The following is a 22,386-nucleotide window of genomic DNA, read 5'->3' as shown; positions in this document are numbered from 1 at the left end:
ATATATAAATATATGAATCTTTTCAGACATCTGAGAATTGTGGATATTCCTGTAGAATTTACTTCTTGAAGTGAGTATATTCTTTTCTAAAAATTTATTTTTCTAAGCATTACTTGGCTAATCTCTGCCAAGTTTTGCTGTCCTAATACATATGTCTACAGCTAAAATCCTTGCTAGTGAATCAATACCTTTCCTTATCACTGTAACTTTGAGAGAAGGTATTCACATCATATTCATATAATAAGTGAAATGTTTAAAATGATTTGTGTTAATTCCATCTTAAGAGTCTGACAGGTATACAGAGGGTTCATAATTAACAAACTGTTTTCTTTTATTTCCCTAATATTTTCTAGAGGATGATGTCAGTTTGAAATCCCTTATGTTTGAGCTATCAGTAGGAATTAATTTTTGTTGGGAAATCTGATTGCAAGTCTCCTATTGATTACTGTCTTTTTCAAGCACATGATCCTATTGAAGGAGAAAATAAATTTTTTTAAATTGTTCCTGTGAGGTTGCATGAAAGAGTAACACAGGGAAAAAATCATTGGGGAGAACAGTGACACTGACCTTCCACAAAGGTTGGAATTAACATCACCTAACCTTTGCTTGGTAAAGCAAAGTTGATAGGCATTAAGGATGAACTAGTTATCTCAGCTCCTGCAGATGATGGAGATTGTGAAGGAGCTTTTGCAGGAAACTCTCTCCAACTGTCTCTAGGCTGTTTCATGAAACAAAAGTTTTTAGCAGCATCCAGTGTTTTGTTCCATACAGCTTGTCCTGGCTCCATGGTGTTACTAAGCTGTTGCAATTGTTGGTGCAGCAATGCTGAGAACTGGGCCAGCAGACTGATTTGGCCTAAGAATGATGTACTTTTACTAAGATCAGTGCTGATACTATGGGCTTCCTCAAAGAAAACACGACTTTAGACTAGCTGCATTAAGACGGGAGAAGGTGCCCAGAGAACAAGACAGAGAACAGACAGCAAGCCCAGAGAACAGACAGCAAGCTGAGGTTTAGACAACTGAAGCTTGGTGAGATAAACTCTACCCATGTCCTACCAGATGTGTAAAAGAACATAATCTGATATTTCTAATCACAAAGAACAGCTCTGTATTCCAAGAAAATATAGGTGGCTTTTCCAGGAACTTGGTCAGAGGAGGATGGTGAGGAGAAGAGATACAATGATAGTCAACGTAAGATGTTGGAGCAAGTTTGGAACAAGCTTGCATAAGTGAACACATAAGAGGGATACAGAAAATTAATTATTTAATCTATTTCAACTATAAAACCTTTGGTAATAGCAAGTTAAAATAAGTGAAAGGTTAGAATTATTTTTTAACTGACGAGCTTCTCTAAATAGTTGTGACCTAATTCTCAATCAATATCTAATGTTTACAGAGAGAAACTGCTGTGAAGTGAGGATGTGTCCTTGGGTAACAGCATAACTGCACAATTCCATACTTGTAATTAAAAGTGATGAAGCTTTATGGAAAATGTAGCTGTCTGTAGCTTCCTCTGAGTACAGAAATACTGTATACTACTCAGGATATATTTCCAGTGTGTTTTCCTTGGATTAGTGTAATTTGAAATCTTAGGAAAATACTAAAACAGATTGAAAGTTATTCCTTTGCTAAAATATTCATACGTAGTACCTGAAGAATCATTCAGATTTCAACAATTCTTATTCTCACTTACAAAGAGTGCAGTTTGAATCTGGTTTTCCAGCTACCTTTAGTTTTAATCTGCATTATTCTAGCTCTAAGTAGCTCATCTTCCCTTCCAGGAAATATTTGATGAGCAGGAGTCAATAACAGAATTCCTAGCTTCTTTGAGGCATTCAGATGAAGCACAGTGCATGCCAAAGACTTTTTCAAGTGTTTAAGTTTTCATGATACTCAGTGTGTCTGACAAAACTCTAGTTCCAGCTGTAGAGACATGATGTTCTCTGAAGCTTTGTTGCTTTATCTTTCAAATTTTAGCTGTATATTTATACTGCAGTCAGTTGCTGCCAGTTTTGTGGTTTCCTGTCCTCCGTGGGTCAAGTCATGTCTCAGGGAGGATTTTTGCTCAAAGAGCTGCTGCTCATTTCAGCTGGGTGTGCATTATGCCTCTGTACATCTTTGATAATATCAAAATTCATCCAGCCAAAGGTGTTCCTCTGCATTCAGGTCTGATATGGCCTGCATTCACCAAGCTTATAGTATCCCTGACATAACACAAACATGAGCTCAAGGTGGTACATAACTATCACATCCACAGCATCACAAAAATCTGAGTATGAAGGATTTCTGCCAGAACAATGGATTCATCTCCTCACAGAAGTTCTTGATTTGGACTTCACTATTCTCCCATCTGATTCAGTTATTCTAAGGAAATACAATAGGAGGAAAAACCACAGGGTGTTCATGCAACATCTTATAAAAACATTGTTATCAATATGACTGAATTCATATGCAGTAAGTATTTCTGCAGTCTTTTGACTCAGTGGAAGTATTACAAGAATTAGCCATTTGGATGCTTTTTTTTGTTAATATTACTTCACCTTTGAGATTAAACACTCTTTGTGAAAAATAATTTTCAATTATCAAAAAATCAGGATCTGTCATTCTGAAAATATTCAGACTTAAATTTTTTAGATAAAAACTCTTCAGTATATTTTTTCTCCTCTTGTTCTGTCCAAAAAAAGATTGGCAACACCAAAAGGATTTTGCAAAATATTATCATGGAGCCATTTTTACCTTTAAAATTTAAATTTTTTAAATCAAAATATTGACCAGGAACAATATCCAATGGGGAAATGCAGCTGTGTCAACCAGAAGTATGAACCCACACTTTTCAATACTCTCTAGAGAGAAAGGATAACATGGTAAAGTATGACTTTTGTGACAGAAACATATTTGGAAATTATCTGCATTGCTTCCTTAATAGTGGAAATCATTATGTAAGAATAAAATGTGAATGTATATTGTAATATGTTATACAAAGGGTAAACAAATTTCTGATAATAAAAGAAAGTAGACTGTGTTACATAACAAGGAAACATACATAATGCACCAATCCCAGATAATACAAGGGAGGATGGTTCACCTTTACTGAACAGTGGCCTGTCATTAATGGCCCATGGTTGTGGAATTGGATAAGTGGAATAGACAGAAGTTAAATAATATGAAAGCTGGATTGGTAGAGTTACTGATAAATATCACACTGAACTAAAAAAAATTAAAGCATTGAAATTAACTATTTTTATGTAAGAGCAATTTTGACAGAAATAAATATCTTTAGAATTTGCTAAAGATATAGACAATATTTAGATGTATGGCATCTCTGTTTTACATGTATGTGTTTTGCAACAGGTTAGTAGCAAAGATGAAGATTTTCTTGACCTTTCTGTTGATGTGGAACAGAACACATCGATTACACACTGTCTAAGGTAAATGAATGCATCTTTTCAGCAGATAGCTCTGGCTGCTAGATTTTTCAGGTCTAGTAGGTATAGAAAAGAAAAGTACAGTAACATTTAGATTTGAACTTATCCTAAGCAGGAGAAAAAACTTTTAACTGGATGTTTCCACTAATGACAAAATATACATTAATGTACTTTGCTTTACTCACTTTCTCTTTCGATGTATGTATTTGAAAGAGGAAAATAAATCAACTTTCAGGGAAAATAATTGATTGCTTTGTTGTCTGGAAGAATTGCTGCAGAATTAAAATTGGCTTCAAAGACATTTAAATGTGCTTGTCTTTAAGCTTCTACACAAGTGCTTTGTTGATTAGGATTTATAGGCATATTAAAAGTTAAGTGTGTGTTTTGCAGAATGAGTGCTAGAATCCATAGGGGGAAAAATATTTCAAAAGTCTATTTTATTATCAGAAATAGCTTATTCTGTGTCTCATCCTAAAATTGTGTGAAGTTTTTTATTCTAAATTTCAGTTCTGCTCCTAGTATATTCCTAACTTTAAAAATCTAGACATCAAAAAAATTTTGTCTTACATGAGTGATTATTCTGAGAGATTTAAGATGTCCAGAGTTTTGACATTAATACAATAAACCACTTCCTATATTTGAGACAATATATTGCTGTTCTAAGGTAATGATTATCAATTGGTCAAACTCCTTCAAAATTGCTATCAAGGTTGAAATTGCATAATTCAGTTATTCTGGAATGCCTAGGAGGGGTTTCCTGGTGTGTCATCCCAAGGTGAGAGTTACAGAAAGAAAGAATGTGAGGTACTATTTCCTGAATCAGAAAGCAGTGACTTCTCTGTGAATATGGCAACTGTACTAAGTAGCTTCTGCTATAATTTGAAGTTCTTTCCTTCTCAATTTCTGTTCAGTCTCCCTTAGAATACTGTAGCAGTCCTTAGCCCTCAAGCAGTCCACACTGCATTAATTAGCCTCCCTGGAATAGGTGAGCAAGCCACAGAGAGGCTTTGGAAAGTAGTGCATTCTCTTTTTCTCCTGTAGTCTCTTTGCCTCTTCATAGTAAGCAGTAGCTGAATCCTTATTGGTATTACAGGCTTTTGTTTGCACACTTTTGAGTTCCTCACTGTAGCCACTACCCTGAACTTGCCAGGATTACTTACCTTTCCCTTTGGTGTTCAAAGTCAGTTTGAAATCCCACTGAGCTGCAAGGGTGCTGCAGTGCCTTTGGAGGCCCTTTCTAATCTGAGTTATTTGGTTCTGTGGTACTGGAGACTGAGATCTGACATTTTCTTACAGCTGAGTCTGGTGAACGTGTTAAAAACTGCTGCTGCATAGGTGTTACTACCTGTCCTTCAGCTTTCTCCAGTATTTTATTTACATTCTTGGTCTTTTGTTTTCTTGGAAAAGTTTTGTTGGGAATGGCCCTTTTATGTAAAGGCAGAGTAACTACTTCAGTAGAAATACCAATAGCATTTCTTCTACTGAACAGACAGTGGCTGTGGCTTAAGACGTGGAAGAGCTGCATCTGCACAACTGCAACCAACAAGTGAATGGTGGAGTTGAAAGTGACTCCAAAGAGGTTATCCCCTACCTGAACGTCAGAGAGGATACTTATTCAACCTGTTTCAGAAGATCTTTTTAGCAGTATTATCTTGATTGTCTATCCCAGTCCTTCCTGTTCTTTAGTACTAATAAGTTTTTCCTGCTGTGTAATATGAACCCTTGGCGTTTCAGTTCAAGCCTATTTCTTGTCGAGAGTACACTTGCCCTCTGTACTCCAGACATAAGCCAGGGGTTGCCCCCATTCCCCTTCACAGTAGCCTTTTACATACAAGAAGAATGTAATCGCTTTTTAAAGAATTTAAACAGACTAAGGTCATTCAACTCCTCTTTCTTAGGCTATCTTCTCTGGATCTCCACACATGTTCATTACTCTTCAGCCTTCTCTCCTCTCGGACCTCTCTCTTGAACTCTATCTTTCTTGAAGTGCCACTGTCTAGAACAGGACACAATATTCCAAGAGAGATCTATACAATCCTAAGAATGAATGTCCTAAGTCTCTTTATGCATTCCAGTGTAGTGCCTTACTCCAACAGCATGACATGCATTTCGAAGCTTACCCATTGCTCCTTTTGGAAATAAAGGAAAGCAAAACCCCAGTTTTTCTTTTCTTGGGGTGGGAGGTACAGGCCACTATTTACAGATTGAACAGGAGGAGAGTTATCACCTCTCATCTGTTGTATTGTGTTGTATGTTAGCAATATTTCTACCTCTGTTTAGGAAACATATATTCAGTTAGAATATGGATTTCCTCTCATTGCTTCTGGTATTATGCATTATTACACAATATGTAAGTGCTTTTGTGGTTTCTTTCAATAGGAACATCGAAGTTATTACTCTTTTTGTAATCTTTGTTATTTCCTTTTTTTTTAACAACTGCTTTGCTGTGTCCTAATAGCTTTAAGGGCTGCTGCATTTAAAAGGTAAAATACAGAAAAGCTGTGCAAGACAACATTTAGGTATAATGAATCTCTTTACCACTACAGATGACTGCTCTTTTATTTCTGTAGTTTTTCAAAATGGAAAAAGTCCTTGTGTGGTCAAGATGTCCAAAAAACAGAAAGAATACAAGCCTCTGGCATAATCTAAACCCATTGGATAGACAGCTGGGCCTGAAGCAATAAAAGTCTTATAACAAATGTAATATATATACATTGTTTTTATTTCCACTTGGAGTTGCAATGTTTATCAGTCAGTTTGATCCTGACTTGTGTAATAATTTATATTACACTAATAATTCTCTCATCTCTTAAAACACAAAATTAATACTATTTATGCATATAAGCAATAGAAAGCATTTTTCACACTGTAGCAGAGAGGCTGTAGAAGCACAAGGTCAGTGGCAAGTTAGCACATCTTGAGCAGGTATATTTAAACATTTCTTTTTCTTGCTAAAATAACATATAAGCAGAATGGAGATCGGACTATTAATGGGATAGGAGAGAGTTAGACATATCTTGAATCTAGCTTTGCAGGTCTAGAGAAGAGTTCTGCAGGGCTGTGGCTCTTGCACATGCAGACTTTAAGAACTCCAGTCAGTGATCTGCTGTTTTTAACTGTTCAACATCTATTAGAAGTGCCATGCTGAAAATTCTTGATTGCTGTAAGAGTCACTGAAGTTGAAATTATTTCAATCCTAACCATTTGTCAGTGAAACATTTTTTTTAATACTACCAAGAATAGATGCCATAATGCTACTAGCAAATAAACACTGCTACTAATAATAAATAATACTAAAAATAGATATTAATAGCATCAGAATAACTAGTATATTTTAAAAGGAATTCAGAAACTCTTTGAGTTTAATTAACTTTCATGGGAGACTTGGAATAGAACAAACCAATATGTATCAAATTTCTACCATCTGCACATGTTTCTTCCTGTAAGAAAAACATTTTTCCTTGCTTCACTTTGAGATGAGAAGAAAACTAATAAATCCCCCAAATTTGTTTGCTTTTTTAAAAAAATTGAGACTGTAGGCTTTGAAAATAAATATCAGATTCTTTCTCTAACAGCCAAGCTAAAACTTTCACAGGCACATTCTACTGAGTCTTACATTCCCTGCACATTCAACTCATCTTTAATATTTTCTAAAGTTTCAGCTCTTCGCTTACGATTCTCTGAAAAGTTACCATGCTTTTTAGAGGAATTGGCTGAATTAAATTAATTTTATGTTTAAATTCAAATGTGAAATCACATATTGAGATCAATGTTTACCACTGAAGCAAATCCTTCCCAGTAACAATGTTTTCTTATCTTTTAGATAAAAAGTAATACTTATGATCAAAGTTTGGCTGTACCTTATCTTTTAAAATATGTATTTCTTTCTAAATTTCAGCACTTTCTCCTCAGTGTTAAAACCTTATAAAGAAAATAAATCAGTAAAAGTATTCTCAGTTATTAGAAATATTATGCAGTCATGTGAAGTGCTTCTTTGTCATGCTCTGTCAACCTTAAACTTTTATGAAGTTATGTAATTAACTTCTAATATCTATGCCCTAGCAAACTATTTAGTCTTCCTTTCTCCCACCCACCCCTATAGTGATGATGTCAAGAAGAAATAATCATCCAGAATCCTCCCTTTTCCTTGTAACACAATTCTGGTGCTGCCTACTGTGAGACCAGGCCAAAGTTGCAGAAAGTGTCGATTCAGCCTCCATGAATGTGAATTGCAGTGGTAGAGGAGAATTTATTTGGGTCTGAATGGGTCTGAATTTGCCTGGAGTTCAGAAGCCTATCGGGTACAAGGTAGGGGCACTCAATAAAACAGTTCTGGAATTCTGATATAGCTACTTAAGGCCCAAAGTCACAGGAAAACCCATGTGTTTAAAATGGAAGATAGGTGCTTATATCTGCATTCACAGTTCTTGAAACACTTGCTCAGCTGCAATGTAACACAAGAGATGACAAAAATAATTACTGGGTTGGTTTTTTTTTTTACAGTTATGTGGCGTTACATACCTAAAATTTTGCTCCAAAGCATATCAGCACTGTGACTTCCAGCAAATCTTTTCTGTGAACTGAGAGATGCTAGCAAACCAGTCTTCCACTGCCTTTGTCACTTTAAAAGCTCAATCCAGAAATATCTCCAAGTGTATTTACTTCATCAGGATTTACAAAATTTTCTATACCAGCTGCCTCTTTCCTTTTTTAGAAAATGGAAAAGTACAATCTGAAAACTCCTGGATGAGTGCTCAAAAGGTTAGAGGATGCAGGAAACTATTTCTTCTTTGTAAGAGGATTCAAACCTTTCTTATGGAAGAACACCATAAAACGCGAGATATTTGGGGATGGCAGAAGTGCACTTAAAGTTGCTTTATTCAGCAAATTATTTAAAAAGAAACAAAATGGATTGAGTGATTATACCCAAGTCTGGGCAGCCCCTTTATGTGAGAGACCAGACATAGGTCCCATTTTGAGACACCTGATCTTTCATTCGTATAATATAGAGGGCCTCAGCTCCTAATATAACTTGTCATAGCAGCCAGATAACCTAATTCCATTTGCAAACCCAAGTGTAGTCACGTCAGATGCTTTAAAAAACTGGAATGGGTGAAGATTTCATCCTGTGTGTCCTTTAGATTCCAGTTCATCAGCCCAAGTGGGGCAAATGTATTCATAACTTTAAAGAGCTGATGACTGTATTTATTTACAGAGACTTCAGTAACACAGAGACGCTATGTAGTGAACAGAAATACTACTGTGAAACTTGCTGCAGTAAACAAGAGGCACAGAAGAGGTAAGCAAAGAGCAGGCTGTTTCACCATGCCCCTCCTGGGCTCTGGCAAACTTACTCCTTGATATTTATTTTGTTTAAATAACTGGAAACATTTCATCCCAAATGCATTCTCTGTGTGGATGAGAGAACTTGCAGAGAGATTTAAAGGCATGTGTCATAGTCAATAAGCCATTTCTAGTTGACTATTGTTACCTACAAAGTGCTTTTATAATGCAGACATTTGCTTATTAAGGGAAGAGAGAATGGCTCTGAACCTGTCAGGTGTTCATCGTATGTGTTCTTAATGGTTTCACAGGATGAGAGTAAAAAAACTGCCAATGATTCTTGCCTTACACCTCAAGAGATTCAAGTACATGGAGCAGCTGCACAGGTACACGAAGCTGTCCTACCGGGTTGTGTTTCCTCTGGAGCTGCGTCTCTTCAACACCTCCGGCGACGCCGTCAACTTGGATCGGATGTACGACTTGGTGGCTGTTGTTGTTCACTGTGGAAGGTAAGGTGCCCTCATGTGTGTCACAAGCTATTGGCAGGTGTTCGCCAAGGGCTGAGCTATCCCTGACAAATTGTGGGGAGGATGGGAGGCAGGACTTAAAGCCTGCTGCTGCACGGACCTACTTGCATGTGTCTTGGGCTGAACCATTTAACCAACATCCCTCATAGTAAATCAGTACTTGTTTAAGGAATAATGTCTCAGGTCTCCAAAAGTCACAAGTTCGGTTTAAATTGATGAAACTACCTCCTTCCTCATAAGACCCCTTAAAAAAGCTGGGAGCCAGGACTCTGTGAGGGCCAAAGGCTGTCATCATGTAGGTCTCACAACAGATCATTTTGGTCAATTTTCCCCACTATACTCAGTTCTTACAGTTTTAAATGTATTTGATGACTGCCATGAGCAACTTATTAAGTGTTCTGTAAGATAATTCACTAAATGGTCCTGGCACAGATGAAAATAACACCTTGAGCTTTCCGTTGATTAGCTTTGCAACAAGTTAAAATAAAAAAGGAAAGGACTAAATGTCTATAGAGTACCACCACAAGTGGATTTACTATGTTTTTTATAACATTTAATTTTAATTCTGCATTCATAAAGAAATGTGACTTATCAAAATGGACTCAGTAGTACGTTCTAATATTTTGGGTTTTTGTTTTGCTTCCTAGTGGACCTAATCGGGGGCATTACATTACTATTGTGAAAAGTCATGGATTTTGGCTCTTGTTTGATGATGACATTGTAGAGGTCAGTATGCTGAAGGTCATGAGCACAACTTTTGTATAAATGTTTGCTTCCCTACTTGGGGTTAAAATGCTGATCCAGAACTGGGTAGAGATTACCAGTGTGCAAAGCCACAGTTTGGTTGTAATGTTTGTTTCAACTCTGTTAGGAAGAAAGATTGCAAACAAAATTATTAGTCCTGTAGTTTTTGCTCTGTCAGTGTCAGAGGTTTTTTTTTATTTCATAGCAACATCAAATGTTTTTAATACAAGACTTAAAGAGTTTAATTTTGAATGTTTTCTATATCTAAAAAAATAAATTTAATTCAATAAAACCTTTTCACTTCATAAAATTGAACTAAGTAAAGCTAGCATTGCTGTAGAATTTTCAGGTTTCAATAGGGAAGTTACAAGAAAGTCTGAGTTGTGCTTTTGATATGGGATTGTCTGAATGTAGATTAGAGTAGAATCTGTCCCACAGCTATTGCAGATTCTGTCTAAGCACTCTGAAATTCATTCTTATGCAAACCCTTTATGTCATTGTGGCACACTGGCAAAATAGAAGTTTTGAAACTGATTTCCCAAGAAGTAAGGAAAGTAGCACTGGGATGCTTGCTGCATGTGGCAAGTCTTGAAGAAGATTTCTGAAAATTTGAGAAAGATGGGATCACATGGTCACATTTATATGTTTTAACAGTGTTCATTACTGCATTCCAAGGAGTATCTCTCTTATTGGAAAAAGTCCAATTCAGTTAGGTTCAGTGACAGAAACATGCCTATGAATTTCATGAGTGAGATCAGCAAGGCTCAGCCCCTAATCTTTACCCTTTCACTGCTTAAATTGCAAACAGAATTTGCTAATTGCAGTCATTTAATCTGTATTTGATTGTTTTAAAGCTAATGGCATATTAAAAAAATGTTTATTTTGCAGAAAATAGACGCTCAAGCTATTGAAGAATTCTATGGTCTGACCTCTGATATATCAAAAAATTCAGAGTCTGGCTATATTTTATTCTATCAGTCAAGAGAGTGACTTGGCAGACTGTGGTGATTGCACACAAGGATGTTGCACGCAAAGGAAGATGCTGGTTCCCCTGAACTGACTTTTATTCAGCCCACATCTCGGATGGTTGAACAACAGTACACTGTCTCCTATCTCCTATTCAGTGGTTTATGTGGTGTTGATTATAACTGTCCATTCTTGACATTCAGAACTTTGTTTTGGGGGGGGAGGGTTGTTTGTAGTTTTTAAGTCTGATTGAAGAGCTAATTGAAGTCAGATTTCAGTGGAATTTATATGGACTAACATTTACAGATAATAAGATTTGGATGTCAACTGTTAAACCCAATCCAGCTAGAGTAGTATTTTATATGAAAGTGTTCATTACATTTAGGGCAAAATTATTTAAAAGTTTCTAGATGATTTTGGAGTGTGTTGATTTACAAAGCATTCCTTTAAATACATCTTGACATATACTTACCCCTTTTAAGCGTAAGGAAAAAAATCAATTTCATGATGATTTGAGTTGAGTGGTTGTATAGGGGATTTTTTTACATGTTACTCTGCTGCATAAAAGATATTCTTCCAAAATAATTTCAATTTTGATTGTTAAAAACTTTCAGAGTGTAACCACAGACCTAAAATTCACGTAGAGGGATTTAAATTACACTGGAATTAAGTAATTCTGTATGTTCACTCACTTTGTCATGAGATAGTACAGATGAGGTGAGATTTCAGAACTTACAGAGCACTGGAATAAGGGGAGTTAGATCACACATATGATACAGAGATAAATTGCTTTTATAAAGATTGATCTTAGGTTTTTGGTTAATTTATATAGATTGTTTACTTGGATTGTGTTTGCAAAGATTGCAACACTGCTCACATGTAACATATCCATCAGGCTGAAATTGTCCAGTGCATTTAAATAATCATTGTCTGTACATAAGACACAACTTGATCCTGCAATTTTCTAAATATCTGTAGGTCCCATTTTCATTACTCAAGACAGAGTCCATTACTTAGAAGCATAATACATAGCAACCACTAGTGTACATGCTATCATGTATCTATCATCCTTAACATTTTGGTCATATTTGACAGAGTTTTATCACCACAGAAGCAGACAGGGATCTGGAGTGCTTGATTTCAAAATTAGTACAAAAGACTTAGTCTGTGGTTTTCCTGGATGAATTTGGCTGGCACTTATGCACTGGCTAATAAGATTTCTGAATTCAAAGAATGCAAAGAATAAATGTAGAAGAAGGTATCAATAGGGTTTGAGAAGGGATTGATAGCGGCTTGAGTCAGTGGTCATGTGGGTAACTACCTTCTTCAGTTTGACACTTTCACTCCATTATACAATTCTTGAACTTCAGCAGCCAAAGTCCTATTCCAATGACACCAACAGCAAAAACACTCTTCTTGTCTCCATGGGGACTGACAGTTCTAGTATTTATAAAGAAATATTCTCTTCTCACAAAATTTATTTCTATCTGTTACATTTTATTCACTCATTATGTATTTATCAGACGAGGTTGATTTTTGTCCTTTTCTTTAAGAAGCCTGCCTGACACTTTATGGCCAACACTCCCTTTCAAGAAATGGCTTTTGAAGTGCAACTACATCTCATATTTTAGTCTTTTGTAGAAAAGATAGTGTTTTTCATTGTACTCTACTGTGAATGTGAAGTATCTTTTGTGAAATATTGGTGAAAATTAAGTAGCTTCTGTAACATCATTTGAAGTTCAGTTGGATTTTTCAATGGCCATTTTGTAAACTAAGGCAATGTAGCACTTTACACTGAATGAGAAACAGAAGTGGACTTTTCAGCAAAGATTATTTGTGATTTGTCATGTTATTATACTGATGCAAGACAGCAGAGGTAGAATGTAACCTTAGAGGACTTAAGTGAATGAGAGGAGTGGTCTGCAAAGATCACTCACATGAATGAAGGCTGGTATGCCAGCTCAAGACAAGCATAATTAAGACGCAGCTCTTATTCTCTTAATGATGTTAGAATTAAATGTTCTGTCTCTAATACAGAGGATAGACATCTTACAGCAGACTTCAACTCCCACTGAGACCCAGGAGTTTTTCCACTGAAAAGCTAAACCTGCAAATCCCTCTTCATTGGTTTATTTATAAACATTCAGAATTTCTGTATAAAAATATAAAAATTACTGGCCTTTTAAAATGGATAAGGTTTCCTCACTGTGAATGAAATCACTTTCTAGATCAGCATTAATTAGTGCTGGACCAAAGGTCTGTATTTTGCAGTTTACTACTAAACATCCTTACAACACTCTTTTGTTTTAAAAGATCAAAAAAAACAGATATTCTTAAGGTCATCATTTGAATCTTCAGGGCTCATGTTTATATGAAAGTAAATTTTCATGAAAATAATTTTTAAATCAGTTCAATTTTAGGAAACATTTTTCTTATTTCAATTGACCTATATGAAAATTGGTTTTTAAAATGTTACTAGTTTGAATTAATATTTTAATGCTAAACTACGGGATAATAATTGTTGTTTTTCTCCACTGCAAGACAGCCTTAGATCATAAAACATACAGATCATTACAGTAAGTTATTGAGAGGAAAATTACTAGAATAAGCTGTTTCATAAAGTATGAAAAAGCATTTTTAATTTATGCTGGCCCATGGAAAGGTCACGGCACTAGTATCACATCAGTCCAGCATCAGTAGTCTGACATCAGCTCTGAAGCATTGTGGAATACACAGTTCATATTAACACTGGCTAAACTAGGGAGCATTTTCTTTTGATTAACAAAGTTGTGGTCACAATTCTATAAATTGGATCCAGTCCCCAGTGTGCTGAATATCTTGACTTCAGTCCAAAAGCTGTCTATCACAGCTCTATGAATAGTGCCAGTCTAGGCAGAGGAACTCTCCTCTGTCAAATTAAGCACATTCACTCGAGTTTTGCAGGACTGGGATCTCCACAAGAACAATCATGTGGTGTAAAGTATTTCAGTTGATTAAATAAAGCATCATCCCTTTTCTCTATGCTTATGCATAGATTTCCACTCCCTTCTGAAAGAACGGAAAAATACCTAAGACAATAAAAGGCTTTCAGCTAGCAGCTAGAAAACAAAATGCTAGCACAGATCTCTAACACTATTCTGTGCTTCCCTAAAATGATGATATTTTATGGTGTCAGGTTCTAGGTATACTAGGTCTAACAACAATTGGAGTTTTCCAATTGTTTCCCATGCTGTTGCTGAGATGCACTATCCATTTATAAATACTATTACTATGTTGTCTACCTAGAAAAAGCCCCATTTTTGTCTTGTGCTGTGTTTCCACAGCACTGCAGAGCTGATGAATCAGTTACCTTAGAGGATGAGCTCAGAACTCAGCTTCTGTATTTCCAAGAACAGGCTGTCAGGATTTTATGGAATTTCTAATGTGGGGATAGCAGAGGGAGGCAGAAGAGTGGAAAAGCCATACCAATGAAACAGAAAACCTTTTTGAAATTAGGTCCCAAAATTACTCCTGTCAATTTTATTTTAACAATTTAGTTACCTCAGAGTGCTAGATTATGTATGAAAAGTCTTGTTCCTTTAGCAGTTGGAGTAAAGAAAATAAAGTAGGAGTTCCCTTCATATCAGGTTTAGTATAAATCTTGAAGACCTAGCAAAATTCAACTGAAATTCACCTTACATAATGGGTCCTAAAGTGCTACTACAACCATTTCTCTTCAGACATTACATTTCAGTAACTTTTCTGTTCCAACATCTTGTAGTTGGCACCTGAGCTGACAGCTTGCAGCTGCCAGTGATTTGGTGCCTCTCAACAGCAGAGCCGTTTTGTTTTATCTCTTTTTTGCTGCCTGTGGCTGATAGTTGTGAGCAGTGTCTTACAGCTGAATGAACACTAGAAATTTTAGCAAGTTTTGCCTGTCTACCTGTTCTTTGATAGTATCTTTTAGAAGGGTTTGTTTTAATTTATTTTTTCATTTGTTGGTCTGTTACTGTATTTGTATAATAACTTATGTGGTTAATGCTATTTGATTTGCTTTAATTTTTTATGTACTTTTAAAAAAAATGTAATCAACCCAAGCACTTTAAGCAACAATGTCAATCTTGTGAAATTCCAATCAGCTTAATATTTTGCCTTTGTCTTAATGCTTTTGCAGCTGTTTGCTTGTGATCCAATATCTCTAGTTACAACTCAATCTCCATTTTTAGGCTTGTAGTCCTAGCTGGGTTGTAAAATTGGAAAGCCCAAGCATTTTCATACATATTTGTTCATGTATAAAAAGGACAGAGCATTTACTATGTACCTGCTGCACACGCCTGATGAGCTGCACTCTCTGCACATTTCACAACCTCTGTGCTCTCTGCCTGCTGACCCATCTGAGGATGACTGCAATACTTCAATCTGTGACACAGTTATCAATGACTAGAATTTAGAAAAGTTCCAGTTCTTACAGGAGAATTCTCTTTTACCAGACACAGAATCAGCTGTCAGTCAGCTGATAATACAGGTGTTGCTCTCTCTGCTCTTTTATCAGTGCTCTTTTTGGTCTCAACTGTGAATAATCTGATGAGCCACAATGATTCTTGGCGACTGTGTGTGTGCTGGCAAGGAGAGCAAATTTTTGCATCTTTCTTTTCTTCACTTGGGCCAATATGAAGCAGAGATAATGAAGTAAGATGAGTGCTCATGTAAAATGATGGTTTTTAGAGGGCAGCATCTGTGGTGTCCATACCAGAAAGCCGGTGACTTTCTGTGTTGTTAATGCAAGGGTTATTCCTAGTGCTTTAGATACTGTATTTTCTTTGATCGATGAAAAGACCAGAACTTTTTCCTGTTGCATCTGTTCTGATACTGAGGTGTTTTCTCTCAATTTAACATGGCCCTTCCTATGTAAATAGCCCTTGGCAAGGCTGGATAGACACCCATTTAATTTATTTTCAGTTAATATGCATTACTTCAAAGAGATTGCTTGAACCTGTCTACAAGATTTATTCAAATAGCACAGTTCTTTTGCATACAGGGTCAAATAACACCTATCAGGAGGCATGTGCCCACCTGATGGGACCATCTGGCTAAACCCACACCATTTTACATACTAATGATTCTTTACCCTCTAGGAGGTTTGGTTGCTGGCTTTGCCTGACTGATTTAATATGAAACTGCAAATAACTCTCTTTATTCATGATCTCTTGCTATAATTCTTTAATAAATTCTGTTTCATTTGGTTATCAAGACCGGGACTATTGTACTATGTAAAATAAATTAACTTGTGTGTGCCATTCACTGCAGTTAATTTAACAGCCTAGTGCTTCTGATGAAGGCTGTGGCAGGTGGCAAGAATATGAGAAAATGACTTTTCTGTGATAGCACAGTAGGTCTATAGGAGAAGCTGAACTGATGTGCAGTTTCCTAACCTCCATCCTCTAGATACTCATAGGATTCCAAAGTAGCAGGACTAAACCCTTTATGAAGACATCTTGCAGTTCACCAAAACATATTGTTTGTTGCAGTAGATAATTAATGAATATTTGCAACCCCTCTGTCCCCACTCCCCAAAACCTCATTAATAGGTATACATTTCTTGGAGAGGCTGAGCTTAAACCTCGGCTTCGTATTTGCAATGGTATTTGTGTTTGAAATGTCCCACACCAGACTCTGGCCACATACTAAATTGTTTCCTAGTCCTCTCTCAACTCTCATTCTAATAGCAAGGGCAACATCAGGGCAGCCATGTTACAGGTGCCAGTGGCTTTCCTGGAGAAAATTTTCTAATCTCAGTGGCTTGCATTAAAAAAGACTTGACACAAGCTCCATAACTTATGTTGATGCTTTAGGAGTAAAGCCACCACATCCTGTATGAATATGAATGTAGGGTAGCAGGAAGAAGAAAGAGAAGAGGATGAACTATGGAAAGGGTTGGTTTTTTTCAGAGGCTTTGAATAGGTGTATCTGTTTGTAAATATAAAGTCCCTCTCTACCTTGTCAAAATGATGCAATCATAATAAAACTACTTAAATTTTGTGCTAGTTTTTTAAATGGAACAAGAGTTAGCAAAATTATGAGGCACACAACTGAGGACACATACAAATACTGGATTTCTAGTACAGCGTACAATACTCGGTGTATGTGTACAGATAAATAGCTGCTCTTTTTAATCATCATGTACATGTAATTGAACCCTGCGCCACCTGCAGAACTGTAAGATAAAAATCATGTTGGTTATTAAGGTTGTAACATAAGAAAACAATATTTTCTCCTGTTAACATGTTTCTATTTTACATAAAATAAACTCCGTAGCTGATCTCACTTCCATTCAATTTGCTTTGACTTCAGCTGGAGCCACACTAAGGCTGAGTATTAATGTGGTTGGTAAACAACATGTTTCTGAATGTCAGATGCCTGTGTTCTTCCAGATGATAAGACTACTGATGCTTGCTTTTTATTTCATTTAATGTGATCATATTTTAAGTGACTTCAGAGAATATTTCACCCCGTGGGCTGATTGCCTCTGAAGTGTCTTAAAAGAACAAGTTTTGCAAGTAGTTTCTGAGTTGTCTTGGTAGAATATACATACAATTGCATAACTGAGCTGTACCCAGTTAAAGCACACCACCATTAGTCTTGTCAATGATTGAGCTTCAATGTTTCAGCTAAAGCTGAAGAGAATAAAAATCAGCCAGAATTGAACTACCTTTTACATCAGGAAACAATGAGCCCTTTTAGCCTGGGATTTTAACTGTAACTAATGGAGTGGGAAAGGATTTTGCTACTGAGGTCTAAAATTTTGTGAAAGACTTGAAAGGTTCCTGTTGTCTGCTGATTTTCCTTTAGTTGTTCATTAACAAACACAATTTACATTCTCAAAAGTGAGGTAAATAAAAGGCTGGAGTTTCTTGCTCCTGTCTAAATGGATTCTTTTTATTCCTCCATAATCATTTAGGGAACTGAAATCAAACACAGCTGTCAAACTGTATGTTGCATTTATAGCTAACACACTGTAAGATTTATGGCACATCAGACTATCAAAGGACTGGGTTGAAAAACACTTCATATCTTACAGTACATATTTCCTTTCAAATTAAAAATATTTGAAGTGCCTTCAAATTTATTCCTGGGTTATTAGGATATAAGCATTTGACTGCAGGATGGAGACAGAAATTTAAAACACAGGAGATGACTGAACTAAATATTCACACATCCATTCTTTTAAAACATTTTGAAGCCATAGAATTTATGGTGTACAAATAAAGAAACCAAGAAAAAGTTTCCAGTGGCAAGATTCATAATCACTGTACGTGGACTTCACTAGAACTTCTCTCACTTCAGAAATGCACTTTCCTAGAAGCTGCATGATGCTTACCTGTATCTCTGTTCCTTACTCTTTTGTATGAATTAGATTAATCATTTTACATTAGACTGGGTTATGTTCTGTGCACCAGATAACCAGAGAAATGCTAAAAATATAATTTAATCTGAATTGGAAAGTCAGATATGATAGGAGAAAATTGCATGGTTACTCATTTAACTGTAATCACCAGACTTCAAATGATATTTATTAGATATGACTAAATACATGACATGGAGAACCATGTTCTACATTTCTGGAGACATCCGTTTCCTTGAATGTTTGTGTGCAACTTAAAAATCTAGTACCAATTCTTAAAGAAGAAAAATAGGACAACCATTTTCAACACATACACACACACACATATACATATATGGCAACATGACATTTTCATTATCTGTTCTGAAAAAACTTATTATTTTTTTCACAAATACTTTGAGATCACTCCCTCGCTTTGAAATTTCACTCACCCTCACTTCACAATGCAGAGTTTAACCAGTCGCAAACACTTCACCTGGTGCTAATAGTGCATTTCATCTCACCGTGAATACAGAAACAGCAAAGGAGTCAACACCCTGGAGTTTGCAGATTGTCCCAGGATGAATGGAGAGACCTACCAGGATCAAATAAAAGTCAAGAGGTGAAGGCTGATAAAATCACTGCAAGAGTAAAATAAAGAGGTCAATGCTGAATGAAATTTGGAATAAGACAAAGTGAAACGGTCTTTGGATTTCATTTGACACACATATGAGATAAAATATTCAAGTCCCGTACAGAGCAGAACCAAAGATGTGGAAACAGAAGATACAGACATCACCCAGTTTTGCAAACCAGACATTACAAATGCTTAGACACCAATGTTTAGTATCAGTCACATCAATATAGCTGTAAAGAACATCCTCATAAAAATTCTGGTGTGCAGAGTTGTGTTTTCTGTGCAGCTGTAAGACATGGTAATGTGTGGAACACTGTGAACACTGGAGAAGAACTACTGCTACTACTACTGAATGTGTGATTATCTCTGCTCTTTGAAAACAAGCTTCAGGAGCAAAATATAATCTTAAATTTTATTTATTCACTAATCACGTAATTCTCACTGTCATTTATGAAGCATTTTTCATCCTCAAGGTACCTTACCTGATAATCAAATAAACTTTCAAGTCTCAGTTTGGTGAAAATGGTAGAAATTGGGTAATGTGTACCAAAATCCATATATATTTTAGATAACTTCAACTTGAGTTGAATCTGGCCACCACTCAGCTAGAATGCTTGAACTGTAGGAATATTTTCACCAGCTCCTCAGTAGCTACCTTGATGACCTCTTCACTTCTGGTGATGCCTGGAGAGGCTACCTAGAGCACAGGCTAGACAGAGTTAAAGGATAAAGGTAGGTATTTCTTGAAAGGCCTTCACAAGGCACACCTTGGGCAGTGCAGGAGTCTCACAGAGACTACATCCAAGATGGACAACAATCACAAGTTTTTCAGATAGATAGACGTTTGGTCTATTTGCATATCAGAGGTTAATTGTCCAATTACAGTTTCAGGTAATGTAATCATATTCCCCCAGTTTGCTCCCTCCAATTCACTTTTTGCTTATGTTTTTTGGGGCCTGAGACAGTAAGGTGTCCTTTCAGACCTATAGAGAAATTGTTTTGTCTGAATTTTGTCCATATCTGACAGGATATGGAGTTTTAGAGTTATACAGCACTAAAGCAGTACTGATTTGAAGACTATAAAAGCTAAACCTTAAGCCATCACTGGATGCAGTTCAAAGTGTAGCACATTGTTCCAGTAAAACCTGATGCCTGGCTCTCTCTGATGCAGCTCATCTTGCCTGGAATGCACTGCACAGCCTTTCCAATGTGTTGTCATTACAGCACTTCACTTTCCAAGGAATGGGTTGGTTTTCTTTTGCCCCTTGGTATTTGTTAATTATTACACACTAGTAGAAAATGTTAGCAAGGATGATGTCACTTATTTATGGTTTATTTATTTATCTCTTTATTATTTATTTATTTATTTATCTCTTTCTTAATTCTGGATATACATTTTCAGATGAACAAAAGTATTCTGAGGTGAGGTCACAGACTGTTTTAATTCTGCAGGATCAATAGTTCAGTCAGAGACCAGTGTTGACTAAGGCAACAGCATGACACTGTGTTGCCCATCAGAATACTGCCTTGAGGACAACATAAAGCCCAAAAGTATTCTTCCCCCTAACCTTTACAACTGTGATATTTTTAAATACTCAGGCACAGGTTGCTAATTCTACTGTTGACATTGATGGGATATTTCTGGGCATACTGCATCACTATCCTGTCATGTTGTTTCAACCAACATTGAATCAACCAAACTTTTGTATTAACATGCTTTAGAGTGGTATTCAATATTTATATTAAATTGTATTTAATGACTTGGAGAACATGGTTCATGATCACAAAAATTCCACATTCATACTTATTTATTGTTCCCAAATGCAGTTACAGAAGATGAGGAAAGACAATGAGTTTATCCTAAAATAAGTGGTACTGCAGAGCACAGACTGTGCCCAGCCAGTGTTTGGTGTGGTAATGGCTGCGAATAAAGGCTCACTGTTTAGTGTCTCTGTTTAGTTGTCATGACACTTGTAAAAGTAATGTACCTGGAAAATGTGTTTCCTTAATACAGTGAATCTCTTGCTCTCACTCTTGTGCAGCCAATCCCCACCTCCAGATACTGAGCTGAAAACAAACCACTTCATTCATCATGCTCTAAATACTGTTGAACTTTATTTATCCAAAGGTATTTTACTCAAAATCCCTGCAATATGATAATGAGCCATATCTCCCAGGTGAATTTTTTTTCATGAAACTGTGTTAAATTTTAATTTATTATACCATTTCTTAAGGAAAAAACCCCAAAATGCAGGTCCTCCCCCAGTGGCAGTCCCCTAGTGACATTTTGTACCCTTTACATTGGGATGTTGGGTTTTTACTTCCTATTAGCCATTCTTTTGGGGCTACATTATTTTTTCCTGTTACTGTTGTGATTTTGGAAAGTATCACCTACTATTCCAGCTCTCCTTGAATGGAAGAGCACTTATCTTCTCTTTCTCCAAGGGATTGCAATGTCAGTCCACCAACTTCAGTGAATTTTGCAACCATTTATTAGCCCATACTATTGGCTACATTCATAGGACTCAGTCCTTGGGAGAGTATGTTCAGGAAAGCAGTAAGGGCTGTAGATTGGATAGGCAAATCTGAGCTTTCCATTCTCATCCCTGTCAAAAACTCACTGTATCACACAGGACAAAGAATGCAACCTCTCTCTTCCTCTGTTTCTCAACTAGAAAATGTGTAAGACAATATTTATGTATATCAGAGAACTATGGAGCTTAGATCAGAGAAGTAGAGGTTGCCACCTAAATTACTCTTACGTGCACAATAATTAGGTTATTGCATTTTTTTCCCTTTTCAGGTGCTCATCAGTGAACAATTGCAGCACTCCTTTCAAGGAGGGAGGTCTGTGGATATTAAGAGTAGTAAACTGCTATTTGACAGAAGATCTTTACAAAGATAACAAACAAATGTCCAGAGATGGCAGGAATTAATTCAGTAATATAAATGTGCTCCAAATTTGTCTTAAAAGGTCAATACTGTTGTATTTTATTTCCAAGCAACATACTAGCTCATAAGCCCCACCAAAGTCAGGGCAAAAAATCAGGTCCAGCTCACTGTCTCTCACCATGACTATATCTAGTGATTTCAAAGGCAGAGGAGAAAATTCTATTGGAGACCACTTATGAAATAAATAAATACCCATTAAAGATTACTTCCTTAGAAAGTACTGAAACTTTACAAGGGAAAGAAACTTTCTATCCAAGCTTACTCAGTTTATGGTTGCTTTTTTTTTACAGATAGGAATTAAGCTAATGGGTTATGCACTGTGTATTGCCTCATTCTTCATGTATTTGCTTAGCTAATTCCCCCCTAAAGTATTTTGTTATCCATAATAATTTTCCATGTATGCCTTAGATAATGAGATGCTATCATGTTATTTACAGCATTACTTATTATTAGTTATCTTGGGCCTTTGGAAGGATTATATGGATACATG

General features: G+C 36.3%; 1 protein-coding gene across 2 annotated transcripts in view; it reads left to right on the top strand.

Moving 5' to 3' along the window:
- USP46 (ubiquitin specific peptidase 46) overlaps window positions 1-17,840 on the top strand; it is a 34,517-nt gene extending 16,677 nt beyond the window's left edge. For both annotated transcript variants that reach the window (XM_038135396.1, XM_038135397.1), the window contains exons 6-10: window positions 3,354-3,430; window positions 8,643-8,726; window positions 9,022-9,219; window positions 9,885-9,963; window positions 10,870-17,840. In XM_038135396.1, coding sequence (XP_037991324.1) covers window positions 3,354-3,430; window positions 8,643-8,726; window positions 9,022-9,219; window positions 9,885-9,963; window positions 10,870-10,971 — 540 coding nt within the window. In that variant the 3' untranslated portion in view covers window positions 10,972-17,840. The remainder of the gene's footprint in view (window positions 1-3,353; window positions 3,431-8,642; window positions 8,727-9,021; window positions 9,220-9,884; window positions 9,964-10,869) is intronic.
- The last annotated feature ends 4,546 nt before the right edge of the window (window positions 17,841-22,386 follow it).

The sequence above is a fragment of the Motacilla alba genome, chromosome 4, assembly GCF_015832195.1.
Source record: "Motacilla alba alba isolate MOTALB_02 chromosome 4, Motacilla_alba_V1.0_pri, whole genome shotgun sequence".
Classification (NCBI taxonomy): Eukaryota; Metazoa; Chordata; class Aves; order Passeriformes; family Motacillidae; genus Motacilla; species Motacilla alba.
Note: the sequence above shows the minus strand (reverse complement) of the source record. Positions and strands in the feature narration are given on the sequence as shown.